Source organism: Talpa occidentalis, unplaced genomic scaffold, assembly GCF_014898055.3.
Source record: "Talpa occidentalis isolate TD23 unplaced genomic scaffold, MPIMG_talOcc4v2.1 talOcc4.4, whole genome shotgun sequence".
Taxonomy (NCBI): Eukaryota; Metazoa; Chordata; class Mammalia; order Eulipotyphla; family Talpidae; genus Talpa; species Talpa occidentalis.
The window spans coordinates 9,960,126-9,980,688 of NW_023604295.1; the positions used below are offsets into that span (position 1 = coordinate 9,960,126).

General features: G+C 41.6%; 1 protein-coding gene across 5 annotated transcripts in view; it reads left to right on the forward strand.

Annotated features, from left to right (window-relative positions):
• The window catches only part of GRIK1 (glutamate ionotropic receptor kainate type subunit 1), a 352,546-nt gene that overhangs the window by 238,975 nt on the left and 93,008 nt on the right, over positions 1–20,563 (forward strand). For all 5 annotated transcript variants that reach the window (XM_054700340.1, XM_054700338.1, XM_054700336.1 and 2 more), the window contains exons 5-7: positions 6,228–6,281; positions 9,139–9,312; positions 13,576–13,719. In XM_054700340.1, coding sequence (XP_054556315.1) covers positions 6,228–6,281; positions 9,139–9,312; positions 13,576–13,719 — 372 coding nt within the window. The remainder of the gene's footprint in view (positions 1–6,227; positions 6,282–9,138; positions 9,313–13,575; positions 13,720–20,563) is intronic.

A 20,563-nucleotide genomic window follows, 5' to 3' on the forward strand; every position in this document is an offset into this window, starting at 1 on the left:
ATTCACCAAGACTTTGTGAAATAGCCTTTACTTTTCTTTGATTTTACTTGAAGACAGGAGGAAAGTGGTGTGAGTCTTAAATGATAGAGCATCACCCTCCAGTGGAAAGAACACTCTAGACTTCCTATCATGAGCACGTATCTGCAGACAGCACAACCTTCCTTTTGAAAGCTTCAAGGGAGCCTCCAATTCCTTGCTTTATCCAGTTCTAGAGAATCTCCTCACTGCCCCACACTGCATTGTCTCTCAGTTTCCATCACCTTCCACTTTCCTGTTCATCTATTTCCATGTTGTAAGGACACTTAGGGTGACATTGCAGCCACCTGGAGATCCCAGAGTGATCTTCTCAAATCAAGATCCTGAACTTAATCCATTAGCAGAATTCCTTTTGTCATGTAAATTAACATGTTAGTAGATTCTGGAAATTAGGATATGGACATTTTAGGGGGCCATTATTCAGCCGACCCCATAAAGAGATGAATTTTTTCAATAGTTCGAGTTCTTCTAGGGTCCAGTGTTATTTTCTATAGATACACCTGTTGCTTTTGAAGATGTGAGTTACAATCATCCAATGTGGCATGTCTTTTTCCTAACAGCAGTAGAAACTTACCTAAAGATGTACTTATACTTAGTTTGTTCTACTAATGACCGATATTATAAATGATGTGTCCAAAGGAACATCTTAAGCAAGTGATAGTGTAGATGAAGCTTAAAGTACCACAGCTGGCAGTTGAGGAAAAGCAACTCCCTGGAGCTCAGATCTTCATCCCAAAATCATTGCTCTGAGACTTTATATTATTCAATGAATTTCCTGAAGATTGTTCCTATACTGAAATAAACTCTTTCTTTCTTGATGTAAAACCATTATTTTAGCCACATTGCATGTTACACATTTGAAAGTTGTTCACTTGAAATTATTGACCAGAAACCATGTCTGATTGTTAAGAATTCATCCAGAAGGCCATGAGAGGAGTAATACCCTTCAGGTTAGTCAATATAAACCTCAAAGTCAGCTCTTCTTCAATTTAAAGAAGCAGTTATCAAAGACCTTTATAGTTATTACAAGAATGTCTCAGAACTTCTTAAGAGTACTCTAGCTTCAGGGCCTCCCTGGTGGCTCAAGGGGTTAAGATGCAGCCTGTAAAGCTGTCTGCAGCATGAGTTCCATCCCCGGCCAGCCAGGGAGCAACACACATGGCGCAGCAGACCTCTCCTGACTCGCCTGCTGCTCCCCTCAGCAGTGTATTTCAGTCAGTCTGCCTGTTCTGTTCCTTGCTCTGCCTCTGGTGAATCCTCTCACCCCCAGACCTCTGGCCTGTACCCCAGCGCTTGTATGCATAAATATTTTTTTTTTTTAAAGAGTACTCCAGCTTCATTTTAAGTTTCTGTCACCATGATAGCAAAGTAATGCCAATTATTTTGTGGCAAAGGAATTGCCCTTAGCTACAGATGATGTGAATTTATGGAGAATTTTTGTTGCTATCTCCATAGCATTGCATTGCCCTCTGGGAAATGATCAGGTTGAAATATGCTGCAGGTTTCTTCAGATACCAGGACATGCTTTTGGAAGATAATTATCTAGAGACTCTCCAGGTATCTCCTAGCATCGACCTCTATGAGTAACCACAGGCATTAGACCCAGCAAGCTATCTTGGTTGTCTTCATCTAGACTTCACTGAGGAATCACAAGACAAAGTAAAATATGGTCTTGGTGCTGCTTGGGTTGTATGTGATAACTTTACCCTTTTTTTATATATACATTTTTTATTTTTTATATCATTGTTCTTTTTAAACAATATTTGCTTCCCCCCACCCCCTCAGGTGTAGTTCCCATAGTTTCCTTCACCAATGCACCCATGCACCATCACCTCAGTCCCCTGTGCTCCTCCCTCCCTCCCTCTGATCCCTCTCCCGCCTCCTCCCCTGCAGGATGTCTCTGATTTATAATTGTCTGTTTTTGCTTTGTTGTGTTTTGTACTGTTGTTATTTTTTTTTACACTGATGTCTTATTTGGTTCCCCTATATTCCTGCTATAAGTGAAAACATCTGTTATTTTTCTTTTTCCTTCTGTCTTCTCTCTCCTACATTGCTGGTGGGAGTACAAACTGGTCCAACCACTATGGAAAACTGTCTGGAGTTTCCTCAGTATACTAAAAATGGAGCTACCATACAACTTGGCAATTCCATTCCTAGGGATCTACCCAAAGGACACAAAAACATTGTTTCAATAGAGCACCTGTACACCTATGTTTATTGCAGCACTATTCACAATAGGTAAAACCTAGAAACAACCCAAATGCCCAAAAATAGATGACTGGATCAAGAAGATGTGGCACATACACACAATGGATTATTATTCAGCAATGAAAAAATATAAACTCGTGCCATTCACAGCAACATGGATGGAACTAGAAGAAACTTCACCCTTTTAAATGTAAGAGTAGTCTTTGCCAAGAACAGCAGGGAGAGCCAGAAAATAGGTGTCAATCACTCTTCTTGCTGTTTAAGGAGTGTCTTATCTAGAATCAGGGAGATACATATGCAGGACTTTTAAGATTTTACTGTTGTTTTAGTGAAGGTTCTCGAGGGAAACAGAAGCAGTGGGATAGATATGCAGGAAGAGGTTTGTTATGATAAATTGGATGATTGGATGACACTGAGAAGCCCACAGTCTGCCTCCTGCAACCTGGAGACCTAAGAAAGTTGCTGATGCAATTCCTGTCTGGGTTGGAAGCCTTGAGAATCAGAAAAACCACTGGTGAAAAGCTCAGTCTGAGAGCATGAGAAGAACAATGTGCTGGCTTAAGCAGTGGAGGCAAAGGGGGTGAATTCCTTTTCCTGTGCCTTTTTGTTCTCTGCTCATGCCCTCTGTGGCTGAAATGATGTCCGCCATGCTGGGGAAAGCCAGCTCTTTCACCAAATCATCAATTCAAGAGCTAAGCTCAGCCAAAAATATCCTCAGAGAAATACCCAAAAACAATGTTTAATCTGAGCATCCCATGACTTAGTCAAGTTGGCACATAAAATGAACTCTCATGGCCTCTCAAGTCTTATAAATATTCTATAGAGACAGAGTGTGATTAACTATGAATGTTGTTTTGTTGTAGGCTATTTATTTATTTATTCACTATTCTATCCCAATCCAGTTGCATCAGATTTGAAGGGTTTACCTTTCTTTTTGGGAAAAAAAAAAAATCCATCTTCTCCCTGTCATGATGACCTATGTACTTGTTATAGCTTTACTCTACAAAAATTGGAAGCACCTAGAAAAAATACATTTGAAGCAGTGATAAATATTTTCAAAGGGGGAGAATAGTGAGTACAAAGGGGAAAGTCAGCTAAGAAAAACATAAGGTGAGTGATATTAGCACACTTAGAATAGATACCCTGTCTGCATTCCTGAGTTGTTGCTAATGGAAGACCCACAATGATGAGCCTGAACTCCCTAGCCAGAAAACAGTCATAAACAATAGTTCTTGCATGCCTTGCAGTGTTCATGAAACATAAAACTGGAGTCATTCAGAAGAAAAACAGTTTGGTCCCACACTGGTAGTCCTCCTGGTCATCTGTCAGGAGGAGTGAGGTCTCTGGAAGGCAGATCTTCCACCTCCTTGGCCAAAACCAGCACAAGAACCTACCTGGTGGCAATGGATCTATTGAAATTCATGTCATGGATCTTCTAAAATAAAAACAAGCAGTAGGTGCTCAATACTGTCCCCAATACAAACACATAGCATTATGGAAAGTGCTGGGTTTCTTTATGTCTAGCTATCCAAGTCAGTGATAGGGTAACAAAGGTGATGAAATAAGAAAAATTCAGTTAGCAAACAACGATTATAAAGAGAATACAGAGTAGATGTGATTAAGAGAAATATGTCATCAACACAAAAATATATTGACAGCTATGTTTATTACATGTTAGTGTGTGATGTTACATGTTTTGTGCCATTAAATATTGTCTATATAGAAACAGACAAGCTCCTAGCTATGATACCTTGATAATGTGTGCATCCTGCCAAGGTTAGTGCCACCTGGCCAATCCAGCAGACACCACTTCAATCAAAAGAAAGTAGCATTTCTTAGGGAAAGGTAGATTTTGCAAAAAACTGTTAGAAAATTCGTCTTATCATAATTATAGCTTTTGTTTGAAAAACTGACATTTATCTTGGTGTGACATTTTCCTAATCCCTTGATGACTCTTAGTTGAAATACATGCAGAGTTAAAACTGTCATGTAAGTATAACATATGAATTTATAACTTTATAATTTATAATATAAATGATGCTATTATTAGATGACAGGGATGCTTGTCCTAACCAGTCTACAGATGACTATAAGGACAACTGTTAAAAAAATGCCACCTTTGTTGCTATAGCCTTTATGATCTAAAAGGCTCTCATTTAACTGGATCCTAGAGAGTCCACAAAGTTGACAAGTCAATTAATGTTTAAGTTTTATTTTTATTTTTAAGAAAGTTGAGAGAAGAGACAGGAGGCACTGACCCATACACTAAGTAGGAAAGACAGGAAGGGAATTTTTCTGGAAAGCCAAATGAAAAAAGCACTTGGAAGAACCAAGTTGGTTTTTGGGTAATAAATGCAAGCATGTTAGCTGTTGATTCACTCCTACTTCATAACTCTTTAAGATTAAATAAGAGGCAAATCACAAGAACGTTTGCCCCCAGAAATTACACCAATGGAATATCCTCCATTGGTGATTAAGCGCCTCCATGACGAAGTTTGAAAGGGAAAGTCAACCCAAGTGAAAAGTTGAAAACTCAGTCTTGTGTTTTGTTTTGTTTTGTTTTGTTTTTCAGTTCCAGAAGCAATACTTTAAACTTCAGTGTCCAGGTCTATATCTTGAGATAAAACTTACTAATTTCCCTTTCAAGAGATGGCCTTGCCCTAATTATACTCTGTAACGACCACAGTGAAAAACTGGGTTCCTGACTGACCCTAGCTCATTGTCCCTGATGATATGAGACCAGCTAACAACACCTCCCCATGCAAGGCCTTACATGTTCCTGATGGCCCCATAGCAAGTCCATACTTTTGAAAAGCCTACAGTGTGCCTTGTCATTGCGTCACCACAAGGATGACTTATACACTGGCTCTTGATTTCCTGTCCTTTGTCCTATCTTCATGCCACTACAGTCTCACTAAATATGCCTCTGGCTTCCAGGTTAGCAGAGAGGGCATAAGAGGTGTGGAATTGGTGCCTGTGTAAGTTCCATGTTGTTACCGAACATTGTCCTCATTTTTATTCCCTTCTGTAGAGCCATTCTGGTTTACGTATCTCAGAAACTGAGAATTCCTGCCTTCTCCAGACTTCTCAGTCCATCTTTTTAAAAGTGAATTGTTGAGTTTTTGTTCTGCAAGTGGACATGTTTTAATAGAGCAGTGATTCTTGGTTACTATGAAAATACAGAAATCCAGTTCCACTCTCAAATTCTAATTCAGGATATCTCTGTGGTGGAGTTTAAAGATACGTGGTTTTAAAACTTTCAGAGGGGATTCTCATTTGCATCCAGCTTTTACTAGAGTTGTGGAGAAAACTGCCTTTGATTTATGCAATTTATCCAATCATTTCTATACAAGACACAAAAATAGCACACAAGTAGCACTTACAGTGACATCCACCAAGGTAGGCGATACCCTTGATTTAGAGGATTTAAAAGCAAAAAATCCTCTTTTTTCTCCTATTTATTTTTGTAGGATAAGATGGAAAAAGGTCAAAGAGAAAGGTTTCAGAGATATACTCATTTATAAATCCTCATTTAAATAGATCTACAAACCAGCATTGCCAACTCTGTATTTAATGAATTCTACTTTAAAGCATTATGTTAAGTACTAAAGCTAAGGAGATCAATAAAATATATGTTAAGTATGAGATTACTCAGAAACCTAGGCAGCAGGGGGTGGTAAAACCCTGAGCCATATGGGCAACTCCAAATATAAAACTGGTTGTACATGAAACTTGATCAGCATGCAGAAAACTTCAATGTGAGTCAAACATAATATAATGAAAGAGCATTGGGTGGGGGCCAGTGACTTGAGTCCTAACTCCCCATCAGCTATGAATTCTTCTCAGGTTTCTGACTGGATGCATCTGTGGATTTCCAAAGCCCCTTCCTGTTCTAAGTTCCCCAGCTTTGCAGTCATCCTATAATCATCTATTTCTGATGATAATTCTGTTTCTGATTCTCTTGCCTTATTTTTCTTTTGCAGATTCTGTTCATGGGCATGATGACTGAGTACTATCACTACTTTTTCACAACCTTGGTAAGCACCCCTAATAGAAATCTACCCCACACAATAGAAAACATCTTCAGTTATTTCAAAATCAGCCTACCCCTCGAAGGCAGAATATTGTCATGGAGATTTGTCTTCCTTTCCTAAGAACCCAGAAGTGCTGAATGACGGGTACCTTCCTCTCTCCTTCCCTCCTTCTAAGAGCATCAATGCATGTGTATCCAGAAAAGGAGTAAAATGAAACTTTGATTAAGTTAAAATTGTTGAAGTGCAAATTATTCATAAAGAAAAACCAACTATATTTTCTATATACATAAGAAAATGCAACAAAGTGTGTCTTGGTGTTCTCTGATCTGTTGCGCTTTACCCACTAGTGTCCGGTCAATATCTGGGTTAGACAGGGGCCACCTATCAGGTGTTTTGAACTCTGTCATGAGGGGGAGCTTGGGAGGTATTCTGAGTGTGGATTATTTTGCAGCCTGAGAAAAATCATGGCTCCAAAAACTTAAAAATTCTTAAGAAACTATCAATGGAACACCTTACATTTCAAGAGATCAGCAAATCAAGGGAGAATGATATAGGGCATTTAACACCTCAAAATTATGTAATAGTTCTCATTCAGCCACTATCAAAAATCACCTCCCCACATACTCCACTTCCTTAGAAGGGAAAACCTATAACCAACCACCTTTGCTAATCTATAAATGTGTGTCGACAAAACTCTACCCAGATTCTGGGAGATTCAGTACCATTTACCAAGATCAACAAGGTAGTCTAGTGAGTGATAAAAATCAAAGTAATTGGAACAAGGATCATAGTATTGATAGAAGTAGGAACAGTCTCTGACAGAATACAGGGGTGCAGAGATTATCAGGAGAACAATGGTTAGGGGCACTTGTCAACATTCTTACTGCTCCCCCATTTGAGTGGGGTGCAAGATAGATTGTTTTGTACCCAAGTTTCCATGTTCTTCCTTCCCACTGATGTCCTGATCATCAGGTCATCTGTGCAAACATTCAAGGAAAATGTCAAGAACTAGAAAGTACCTTATTCTGTTCGCAAATACGGCCCCGTCCCCATCATGAGGAACACCCAGATGTTATGCAAGGCAACATGGCCCTCTAGCTCAGATTGTTCTCTCATGCCCAGCTGCACACATGCCTAAGAGCTGATTTTTCTTTTTAATGTGAGAAAGAAAGAAACTTAAGTAGACTGCTTTTCAATAGAGCCCTTTGAGGGGTGAACACACTCTTGTGTTCATCCTTCATTCACAGAAGAGAATGAAAATCCGTTCTCTATGAAAATTCAGTCATGAGGCCAACCTAATTCCACCCATGTTTCATGTACTCATTTTAGCAACACTGCTTTTATATACTGTTGAACTCTTCAGGGATTTGATATGCATCTTGGAAGGTTCTGTCTGACCTCCTGAAGCTTGAGTCACTTTCCTTGTAGTCATGGACTGTGTGAAAAGCGTTGTTCTTTCCTTGGTTTTACTCCTTCAATTTGCTTCTCTCAGCATTTTCCTTTGGTTTTTATCTGTGTTCTGTCATGCTTTCCTTTTTTAAATCTTACTCTGTCTGTGAGTATTAATAAAACATAACGATGAAAGAAAATTAGTTACTTAGCACCAGGGAGAAATAGAATACTTTAAAAGGCAATTCACTTTTTCTGACACTTTCCTAGGAGCACAGAGCTACACTCATATAGTTCTACTATCTAATGCAAAATAATCCTGGGACAGGGTCATGAGGGGAGTGACATAGAGAACAGTCATTCACAAAAACAAATCTGTATGCAGCTTCTGCAAATACAAATCATTGAGTATTTCTGAAGCTGCTCTTTTGTGTAATCACAATCATCAGCGATAATGTAGTAGCTTGTATTGGGCTTTCAAAAAGCAGTTACACTATTAGACCATTTTTATGGACATTTGTTTCCACTTCAATGCTGTTTTGAAAGTTTGTTTTTGTCTTGAATATGAGAACACCAGGATTAATGATATACTTTAGCGTTTAACCTTTTTACATGAAAAATGTTGAAATTATCACATGAGAGTTTTAAATGTGAATCAGTTAAAAAAAAAAAAAAAACTCAGCCTCTTCTCTTAGGAATGACACTGGGGTTAAACTTCTTTTCCTGAAACACTGTCTGAAACTGAACAACTTCCATTGTTATGATACTCACGTCCACATGAACATCTGCTCTGGTTTCTCCTCTGAAGGGAAACCTTTGCTTCTTATTGTGAACCTGTGAACTGTGACTATTCTCCATGCTCTCATTATATGCGACCTGGGTTATTTTCAGTGAGTCTTGGGATGGTATATTTTCCTAGCAGGAAAGACTGTTCTGTGAAATGCACATTCAATTTCCACAGTTCACTTTCTAGGCAAGACACAGGCAAGCTGAGGCAACAGACATGATGGAAAAGGATGGTATTGACCCCAATGAGTGGGTGATTCTTGATCCAATCCCATCACCACTCAGAACCTCAGTTTCCTCATCTATGAAATAAAAGCACTGAAACAAATGGACACAAAGATCCCTTCTAACTCCTCGAAAACTCCATCTAGGAACCTTCTCAGAGTGTCATCTTCCACACCTAAGGGTGTTCTAATGATCAGCAGTCCTATTCCTCTTGTTGGCTTATTCGAACATTAGCTGTGTTGCAAACAATGGATGGAAATTGAGACCGCTTACAGGCTTAATGTTTTTTACACAGAAGGCAAATGAGATACAATGGCAAATGTTCATTTATACAAGGAGTGTAATCGTGGCTGCCATTTCTGCTGCGATCTATTTGCCACTTTTGCCATCACTCATTCTCCTGTGTATGAAAAACATTGAAAACATGAACTCTGCTTTTATCCTTTTTCACCCTGCACAGGACTTATTTGCTCTAGATCTGGAGCTGTACAGGTACAGTGGCGTCAACATGACGGGGTTTCGGCTGCTGAACATTGACGACCCGCACGTGTCCTCCATCGTGGAGAAGTGGTCCATGGAGAGGCTGCAGGCCCCGCCCAGGCCCGAGACCGGGCTGTTAGACGGCATGATGACAGTAAGTCTTTCTCAAACAAACACCTGTATATTTAAGATAAATATTGAAATACAGGGAAAATAAATCAGATCATGTTTGAATTCCCTAGGGGTGAGGTTAGAATGTCACATGCTGGGCCTCCCTGGTGGCCCAAGCAGTTAAGTCTCAGCACTATGAAGCTATCAGCAGCCACTGCAGCATGAGTTCCATCCCTGGCCAGAGAGCTGACCCACATGGCATAGCAGACCTCTCCTGTCTCTCCCTCTGCTCCCCTCAGCAGTGTATTTCAGTCAATCTGCCTGTTCTGCTCCCCACTCTGTGTCTGGTGAATCCTTTCAAACCCAATCCCCACACCTCTGGCCTGTACCCCAGCTCTTGTACGAATAAACAAATCTTTAAAACAAAATATTATCAGAAAACACAAAATCTATGATCTCCTATCTTGACTGATAGGAGAGAAGGAGCAACATTTTACTTATTTTGAAGGCAGGTACTGGCTACTCTCAAGATCTGACTGTGCAGCCTCAGATAAAAGCATTCAGTGTACTTGTCACATCGGACATACGGCGACAAAGCAGAAACCCAAGCAAAGTAAGGGCAGGCGGGGGGGATTCACCCCTGGGAAGGTGCCTGCAGGAAGGAGTGAGAGAGGGGGAGATGCAAGATGCCTCTAAGTGACAGACCCAGCTTGCCCTCCCTGCCTCAGCCGCATCTCAGCAAGGAGAAGCACGTGCTTGAAGGTGCCAGCTCCACATACAGCTGGTGCGCTCACTCCTCCATCCCGCGTGTGTGCTGGCATCCCGGGCACACACTCACAGGCTTCACACCAGCCATATGCTGCCTTGGAGCAGATGCCAAGCCTGCCTCCTGACAAGGGAGGGGCTCTGCCAAGCAGATACATTGGAAACCGCCTTAACAGACATCTCCTAGCTCACATTTGTCTTTTTGTTGTCAAATGCACGTTCCTCACGTGATTTTTCTAATGAAGCTCCCTGTGTAATGAAGAAAATAACAGGAAGTTTTAAAAAAATCAGCTTTCAATGTAGGAACTGTGTCATCTAAGGAGGAAGATATTGGGCATGCGAGCAGGTAATAGCATTTTAAATTGGCATAGTATTTCATTCTCTGTTCCCATCATCTGGAGAAGTGCTCTTGCTTTTAAGATGCAATTTACCGATAACTGCAAAGTATCATCTCCCAGAGAAATGAACTTGGGGTTTCTTTTCTTTTTCTCCCTTTTCTTAAAATGAGTAACAAATGAAAAGAAATAAATGAATGAATGAAGTAGTTCCAGATGATGCTGTGTGCAAGATCCCTATTTTTTCAAACCTAAAATAACTTCTCAAATATACAAAGTGACCTGAGAGATAATAATGGAAAGTATTTTGGTACAAATGAGTCCTGCAGTGATTTGAAACATTGCTTTGAATAAAGATAAACACATGCAGTTTGCAGCAACATGGATGGAGCTGGAAGGGATCATGTTCAGCAAAATAAGTCAGAAAGAAAAAGAAAAAGAAAAATACCGGATGGTCTCACTCATAGCAGGAATTTAGAAAACCTAAGTAATGGACCAGGAAAAAGACTAATTAATACAAAGTAAAAATCAAAATCAACAAGCAACTGTAAACCAGAGACACACTGCAGGGGGGTGGGAGGGAGGGGCAGGGAGAGGAAGGACTAGGGTCAAAATAAGGGGGGGTGCAATTATATAGGGAATATAACCAAAATGATAATGCATACATTGTGCAAAAAAAGAAAAATGATGTAAGAATTATATAAAATAAAATATTAATTAAAAAATTTTAAAAATTAAAAAAAGAACAATTAGAGAATATCCAGACATATCCAGTAGAAGTGTAAAAAGGCATAGGTTAAAGGCATAGGTTAATATATCAATTTTTGTCTTTTTCCTTTTGGATTTGTGATTCTAGTTGGTTCAAATCTGGTTCAAAATCATCTGCCTTTTTCCTTCTCCCCACTCCCCACCCCCTCCCCATGCCTGCCCTGCCCTCACCTCTCAACAAGATTTATTTCACAGGATAAAAATCTCAAATAATTTTACCTGTATTTTTTTAAACACTAAACGTAACATGATTTGGAGCTATGTTGATACAGATTTGGGATTCAGGCCAAGCATTAAATATGCATCACAAGTATGACTTCATATACTCTCACCCCAAAAAGCATCTGTTTTGTTCATGATACTGAACTGACAGAAGAGTTTGTACACATTGACTGAGTTGAAGAAATCCACTGAAAAGAGGGGGCAGAGCTATATAATTCATACCTTCACACCCAGTCAAGCAGGATGGAAGGTGCAGCTGCCCCCCTAGGGCTGACCCTGGGGCCTGGACAAAGGGCCACCCAGGGGCAGAGCATGGCAGAGCCCAGTGCCAGTGGATGGAAGAAACCCCATTCTGCCTATAGGTTATTACTGTCATCACACATAAGAGAGGTGCAATAGCAATTGATATTTATTATTGTTTTTGTTTTTATTATAAACTGTAAAAAGGAAAAGGAAAATTATTCCAAGCAGAAGAGGAGTCTCACTAGGATGCTGTAGAAGTGGGTAGAATCCCTACGCCATACATGTCAATACTAGTTGAAAAAAGTGGTTAGATCAGTGCCTGCTACAAGTGGGTTCCTAGAGTCATGCAGGTAAGACTGAAATCAATCCCAGGAAGCAAACTGCTGACCTTTATTTAGCCAAAGACTCCATTTTGCAGATCACTGTTTCCAGAAGCAGTAGCTCACTTGGGAATGTAGAACCAGAGTCCCAGGAAGGTTAAAGGACAAGTATGTGCAAGATTATCCCATTGACTAAGCTCTAAGTCAAGAGAACACAGCTCATGTCCCTAGAAACTTTGACTCCAGGAATAATAGATTCAATTAAAGAAAAAAAATATTGACTTTAAAAATAGTTCAAATTGAGCTCACTAAGAAAACTGTTACTAAGCCAATCGAATACAAAAATAGTGAAACTCATTACTTAAAAACGTCTTGAGACTAAAAAAAAAAGAGGACTTTATCAACTGGAATGATAATTAACTGAATAGAAGTTAGGAGTGATTTTGCAAAATCTACTTCACTCTTTTTTGCCATCTTTAAATTTCTCTCAGCACCTGGTGGATCCGATCTATAGACTTTTTGACAGACAGGAGTAATGGAGTGACCCATTCTCAGATAGACTCATCCCTGCTTGTGAAGCAAAATTTTATAACTCAGTTCTCCATTTGGAGTCATGTGGTATATTTTATAAAGTTCTTAAAGTATTAGGTGAAATTTTGCAAATGAGAGAAATTTCTGGAGGGAGAAAAGAATGACATGCCCAACTCCACTCCCAAAAGGAATGACTACTTACGGTCTCTATCAGGAAGGCAAGTGCTCACAAGGACTGGAATATTCTGAGCAAGTTCCAAGTCTGATCTTCAGATACCCTCCCAACCTGCTGTTGAATTTGATTCATTAACTACAACCCTTTTTTTTTTAAAAGATTTATTTTTGACTTATTTATTTTATTTATTTATTTATTTATACAAGCACTGGGTACAGTCAGAAGCGCGGGAGGGTGAGGGAATTCACCAGAGCCAGAGCGGGGAGCAGAGCAGGCAGAAGGACCGAAGGACACTGCTGAGGGGAGCAGCGGGCGGCAGGAGAGGTCTGCGTGCCATGTGGGACTCTCCTCCGGTGGCCGGGGAGCAGCCGGGGATCGAACCGGCGCTGCAGAGGCTGCAGGCAGCTTCGCAACCCAGCGCTCAACCGCTGCGCCACCGGGGAGGCCCTAACTACAACCCTTTTAACCCTAGTAAATGGAAAAGACCAAGATGAGTGTCCTGATCTGGAAATCACCTGATATTTGCAGCAGTTTTTTTCTTCCCAATAGGAATAATAGCCACCTAAAAAGTGAGAAACAAAATCAGATACTGAAATATTGAGCTACAGTAGCTTCTGACACAATGGTGTTGATCTTAACACTGTACTTAACATGGACACTCCAAAAATATTTGTTCTCTAAATCAGTCTTTTGTGGCTGATCTGAGTTGCCTCTTATTTTTTTTTTTTAAGAACTCAAGACAAAACAGAGCCATGACTCCAATTTACTATGGGGTGTGAGGAATTATTTGAGAGAAAAATAGCTTTGGAGAGTGAAAACTGTCATCTAGAGAATAAATGGCTGCTGAGATCAAACACACAGGAGTTAAGGAAGCAGGCAGAGCGATTACATAGGTAAAGGCAGGTATGCAAAGTGGCATTGAAGCTACAATATGTTTCCCTCCACAGACTGAAGCAGCTCTGATGTATGATGCCGTGTACATGGTGGCCATTGCCTCCCACCGGGCTTCCCAGCTGACAGTCAGCTCCCTACAGTGCCATCGACACAAGCCGTGGCGCCTTGGACCCAGATTTATGAACCTGATCAAAGAGGCAAGTGCTGCTTGATTTATCTCTGATGTATCCATTTGGTGTGGTTCTATCTACTGGGTCCTATTGGCATTATATCTATCTACAAGGGAGGAGCAGTCCTTGCCAATCAGTCTGCTGGGATTTCAGTGGTAAATTTTGTCTAGAAATGCTATCAGGTATTTCCCAGCATGATGTTGAAAATTTCCACTGACATAACACTCATCCTTCATTTCAACTCTGGCCCCAGCTGCTGCTGGCCCCCCACATAAGTTCACAAGAACCCATCAATGCTTATCTCATAATCTGTTGAGTTAGGAGCAGGGTGGTCCTTCACTGGAGGATACCAGAGAGAATTCCTACATGATCAATTTATAATCCTATTGTCTCCCAAGCTTTAGGCTGTAAGGACTGGATGGAAGAACTTCTTTGCTATCACTATTCAAGAGTACATGGCACTTGAGGGAGGAGCATTCCTGATTATTGCCCCTGAGCTTCCCTCCACCTTTTTGTTTTCTTTTTTTAATTATTATTTTTATATTTCCCATACAATTGCAACCCCCTAATTTTGACCCCAATCCCTCCTTTCCCTGCCCCCCCCAAAGTGTGTCTCTGGTTCATAGTTGTTTGTTGATTTTGATTTTTTCTTTCTAATAGTTGTTCTTTTTCCTGGTCCCTTATTTAGGTTTTCTAGATTCCTGCTATGAGTGAGACCATCCGGTATTTTTCTTTTTCTTTCTGGCTTATTTCGCTGAGCATGATCCCTTCCAGCTCCATCCATGTTGCTGCAAATGGCATGTGTTTATCTTTTTTGAATGCTGAGTAATATTCCATGGTGTATATGTACCACATCTTCTTGATCCAGTCCTCTATTTTGGGGCATTTAGGTTGTTTCCAAAGCTTAGCTATTGTAAACAGTGCTGCTATAAACATAGGGGTGCAGGTGCTCTTTGGAGTTGATGTTTCTGTGTCCTTTGGGTAAATACCTAGGAGTGGAATTGCTGGATCATATGGAGGCTCTATCTTTAGTAGGTCCAGAAATCTCCACACAGCTCTCCATAGTGGCTGGACCAGTTTGCACTCCCACCAGCAGTGCAGGAGAGTTCCTTCCTCTCCACACCCTCGCCAACATTTGTTGTTGCTAGTTTTTTTAATATGTGCCATTCTCACTGGTGTGAGATGGTATCTCATGGTAGTTTTGATTTGCATTCCCCTGATTGCAAGTGATGTTGAACATTTTTTCATATGCCTGTTGGCCATTCGCATTTCCTCTTCAGAGAAGTTTCTTTTTAGCTCTTCTGCCCATTTTTTGACTGCATTATTTTCTTTGTTGTTGTTGAGTCTCATCAGCTTTTCGTAGATTTTTGTGATCAGTCCTTTATCATTAGTGTTGGGTGCAAAAATTTTCTCCCAGTCGGTGGGGTTTCTCTTTGTTTTTGTTATTGTCTCTTTTGCTGTGCAGAAGCTCTTTAATTTGATGTAGTCCCAGCTGTTGATCTTTGCCTTCACTATCACTGCTTTGGGTGATGTGTCTGTAAAGATGTCTTTGATGTGCAAATCACGTAGTGTTTCGCCTATATTTCCTTCTATGTATTTTATGGTTTCTGGTCTTATGTCTAGTTCTTTAATCCATTTTGAGTTGGTTTTTGTGCATGGTGTGAGGTAGTAGTCAAGCTTCATTCTTTTGCATATAGTGACCCAGTTTTCCCAGCACCATTTACTGAACAAACTTTCTTTTCTCCAGTGAATATTCTTTGCTCCTTCGTCAAAGATTAGTTGGCCATGGATCTGTGGGTTTACCTTTTTGTTTTCTTTAAGGACAATTTGACTTCTTTTCCCAAGGCCGTGTTCTAAGACCTAGATAGTTAGGTATCCCTGGACTATCTTCAAACCCAGCCTATACCTCAGGGTGTGTTCCAAGTTGATGAGGAGAAATGAGGCTCTGGGGAGCAGCCAGGTGTGACTGAGCAGTACCTACCCTCCTCAGTAGTGCTGCCCTAGTGCTTTCTCTATGGGATGCAGGATTTACCTTCACAGCAAGCATAACTTTATCCCTTTCCATACTGAGGAAGGTTGTGGTGAGACAACACCATGAGAAAGAAGAATGGGAGAGAATATGGTATGGGGGAAGAATGCCCAGCCCAGAGCAAGGGAGGAAGTCCAGAGAGACGCCGTCTCTGGACTCTGTCTATACTGGGCTTTCCAGCACCCTTAGGCCCTCTTGGCCATTCACCCTGCTTCCTTTTGAAAAATGACACTGATCTATAGGAGTGAGGCCCAGACAGGCAGGATGGATGAGGTTTGACAGTACCCAGGCTCCAAGGCAAGGGTCTTTGTGAGACTGGGACTAGGGTGCAGTAAGCAGCTAGAAGTGCCCTGGGCACACAATTCCAGGAGGCACCCCATCTCAGGCTTGACACCAATAAACTCCAGGAGATGGACAAGTCGTGTTTCTTAAATTTTGTGCCCTACCTTCTCTTTCACCTCACCCTAGTCTTTGCCTGGTGACTGCGCTTTTAAATCCCAACTCTACTGGGCCTCCCCTGGTGGTGCAGCAGTTGAGTGCTGGGCTGCGAAGCTGCCCACAGCCTCTGCAGTGCTGGTTCGATCCCTGGCCGCTGGCAAGGGTCCCACATGGTGCACAGAGCTCTCCTGCCGTGCCCGCTGCTCCCCTCAGCAGTGTATTTCATCAGTCTGCCTGTTCTGTTCCCTGCTCTGGCTCTGGTGAATTCTCTCACCCTCCCACACTTCTGACTGTACCCAGTGCTTGTATAAATAAAATAAATAAATAAATCTTTAGAGAAAAAATAATCCCAACTCTACTAACATTTATGAGCAGTCCAAATTCAATGAGCTACTTAAACTCCTTGTGTCTTACTTTTTTCACCGTAAAATGGGGATAACATCATCTAGCTGACAGTGTTACTGCAAGGTAAAGGAGGAAGATTATGAAGAACCATGCAGGAACATAGCAAGAATGTGAAAGATGAGCTATTCTCTGACCATTGGAATGGGCCGCTAATATCATCCTCATTCAAGTTGCTAAGAATGATGCCAGGAATTTAAAACTGGCAACACAACCACAAAGGAATCACAAATAGGCATGAAATGAAATACCCTCTCTGACAGCTACATGAATCTGACACACTGTCCCTAAGAGAAGAACATCACACAGCTGCATCTCTTCCCGCAGAGATTGTGGTTAGGTCCTAAGTCACCATCCTGATCACCTTGATCTCTAACAAGAAAACAGCTGGTTTCTTTTTATCTCACACCAATGCATGGAGAGGTAAGAGGCCACATGAAAGGTTGGGATCAAACACCCAGAGCACCCCAAGTACCTTCTGCCTGGTACTTCAGTGGCATAAGAAGGTGACATTACCAAGCTCCATTTAGACATGTTTAAAGAAATAATGAGCTCCAAGATGAGGGATCACGCTGAAAGCAAGAAAGCATTTAACATTCATTTACTCCAAAGAGCAAATTCCCCAATCTCGGGCTCCACAGGGGGGATGGGGCAGGAAGAGGGAAGTGGTGCATTGGAAACCTGTATGGCCATCATGTTCCTCCTGTCTTTTGTCTTCTGAGTCACGATGCCATATGCTACCTTTGGCAGGGTAGAGATTCCTGCAGAGAAACTGGGGTTGAGGGAAAACAAAAGAAATGTCCCTGCTATTGAAGGGCTGGCACTGAGGGAATTCTGAGACAGCTAAAACATGCCAAAGTTGGAAAAATGCAGGTGTTCCTCTCAAGGAGTACATAATCCAACAACATTCTGCTGGCATCAGGTTCCATTAGGAAACATGAAATAAAATGGTTGGTCCTGATGCTGCCCCTGACTTCATCTTTTAGTAACTATTTCTAAAGGATTTCCAAATCAAAAATAATATAAAGGCACAAGTCAGCATATTGAATTTATGGGGCGAAGATCAAATTCGTCACAGGAGGTAAACTTCCTGGGCAGAGAGATAGTTGCCTGCACACTAATCCCTAATAACTCCACACATCATTTGGAATCAGTGTGCCTTTCAGACAGGTCTCAAGCCAACTACCTTTCAGCATTTGGGGTTGAGGGAAAAGAGAAAGAATTCAAGAACACATTAAGCATGATGAACACGTTACGGAGTTCTTTCTCTGGGCATTTGCTAAATGTTACATTCTAAATTCCTACTCAGCAAGTATATACGGACTTCATTATGTAAGGAACACTAACTTGGCACTATCCAGAAACATCTCCCCCCAAAATGAATGTGGCTCCACTATCTACTAATACAAATTTTACTGTCTCCTGTTTCTGGGAGTTTCATATATGACATGTACTGCCTAGCAACTAGCTGGCATACAGTGGTTGCTCAATAAAAGGCAGCAACTGTTCAATCAAAGGTTCTGCTAAAAAGTGTGCATCGTTTCAGGTGTTTTTCAGGAAGAGATGATGTAATGCATGTAAAACATGAAGCCCACCGCCTAGTGGGTGGAAGCACACATGCTTGCTAGTGCTATTTTTGACATCACCATCATTATTATTGGACCCCCAACTGAAGTAGCAGAGTTTGCAAAAAGGCAGCGTAGGGCAGGAATGGACACAGTGCAGGTTTTCTAGGATCCCATGCAGACCGGGTAAAGGAAGAGTCAGAGTCCTCAGTGGTTTTTGCAGGTTTTATTTTTTTTTTTTTTTAAATTTTTTATTTATTTATTTATTTTATTTATTTTATTTATTTAATAGAGGCATGTTTTATTATTTATTTATTTGTTTGTTTGTTTGTTTTTTGTTTATACAAGCACTGGGTACAGTCCGAAGCGCGGGAGGGTGAGAGAATTCACCAGAGCCAGAGCGGGGAGCAGAGCAGGCAGAAGGACCGAAGTACACTGCTGAGGGGAGCAGCGGGCGGCAGGAGAGGTCTGCGAGCCATGTGGGACCCTCCTCTGGTGGCCGGGGAGCAGCCGGGGATCGAACCGGCGCTGCAGAGGCTGCGGGCAGCTTCGCAACCCAGCGCTCAACCGCTGTGCCACCAGGGAGGCCCGGTTTTTGCAGGTTTTTTATTTTGATTACCAGGTACACAGCAGGCAGGGGCGCTGGGGGGCCGGGAGGCTGGCAGGCCTGCCAGCCCCCAGCAAGTCTTCACTCTGGGCTCTCTGACCTTCTCTCAAATTCTCTCTGCTCTTCTCATGGCTCTGCTTCTCTCTCGGCTTCTCTTCGGCTTCTGCTGCTCTTACTTCTCTCTCTGCTTCTGCCGGGTCCCCGTGACGCCGCCCTTAAAAGCCCAGTCGAATCCCATCTACCCATGCCCACACCCTACTCCAGGTGCCCGCCATCAGGCATGCATTCAGAACCGCAGGGTTCCATCATCTGTCCTGCTGGCAGGAGGGCAGAGAAGCCTGATACCTTTTACCTACCCTACAGGCAGATAGGACATAGCAGTGGAAGTTTAGCCCTTGGAGGCTGGCAAGCAGCATACAGGGGGAAAATGCAGTGGTTCCGGAGAATGAGGGGACTGTCCATCATTAAGCATGGACATGACTCCTCAAGTGGGACTCAGAGACATCAGGTACTAGTCAGCGAGCCTGAGCTACCAGGAGAACCCAGCAAGCCCCACCTCAGGTCATTCTGGCAAATGTTAGCTGACATGAGGACTGAGGAGGCTGAGTGCTTTCCACCTGCCTTCAGTTACAGTTACTGTTCCTGGAATAAGTTCCAGCTGGTCTGGAGAACTCACAGGGAGCAGCTGAGGGAGGAACAAGCCCATTGAGGTATCTGAGCAGGAGAGTCTGTAGTCACCAGTGTCGGATGAGCAGTGAAATGTGGGTACAGCAAAACAAATCACTGATTCAAGGTTAGGACAGTCGGTTTCAACTATTTTCTGACCCTTCCTTAAACTGATTCAAACCATGAATCCATGGCTCCCCTAAAAGGCCTACAAATTGTTCTGAAATCTCAAGGGCCTTACAAACCCCTTAGGTTCCCTGAAATCCATGCAAAGAGTGTGCAGAACAGGTGTTTAAAACAGAATGTGGTTAAAACGGAGCCCCAGTACAGTGAACAGAAAAAATATAAATGAAACATAAGAAGCCCTATGGGCTTGGCGGGAGAGGCCCCATGCAGAAGTGGTGAGAAATAACTAAGTAAATCTGGAGATATAATTGGTGACTGCGTGCTGAGCTGAGAATCTCAAATTTGATTAATAATTGATAAGAAGTCACTGTTCTTGAGGAAGAGACAAAATGATATTTCAGATAGTTTATCTTGGTAGCTATGTGTAGATTGTACTAAAAGAGACAAATGCTACGAAAATTGTCAAGGAATTGTAGACATCTCCGTTTGGAAGAAATCTTCTCTCACAAAGAACTAAAAGGGGGAAGCAATTTATTTTTTTTAATTTAAATTTTATTTTTATATTCCCCATACAATTACAACCCCCTTATTTTGACCCCAATCCCTCCATTCCCCACCCCCCAGCCCCCATAGAGTGTCTCTGGTTCATAGTTGTTCGTTGATTTTGATTTTTACTTTCTTATAGTTATTTTTTTTCCTGGTCCCTTATTTAAGTTTTCTAGATTCCTGCTATGAGTGAGACCATCCTGTATTTTTCTTTTTCTTTCTGGCTTATTTCGCTGAGCATGATCCCTTCCAGCTCCATCCATGTTGCTGCAAATGGCATGTGTTTATCTTTTTTGAATGCTGAGTAATATTCCATGGTGTATATGGACCACATCTTCTTGATCCAGTCATCTATTTTTGGGCATTTGGGCTGTTTCCAAAGCTTAGCTATTGTAAATAGTGCTGCTGTAAACATAGGGGTGCAGGTGCTCTTTGGAATGGATGTTTCTGTGTCCTTTGGGTAAATACCTAGGAGTGGAATTGCTGGATCCT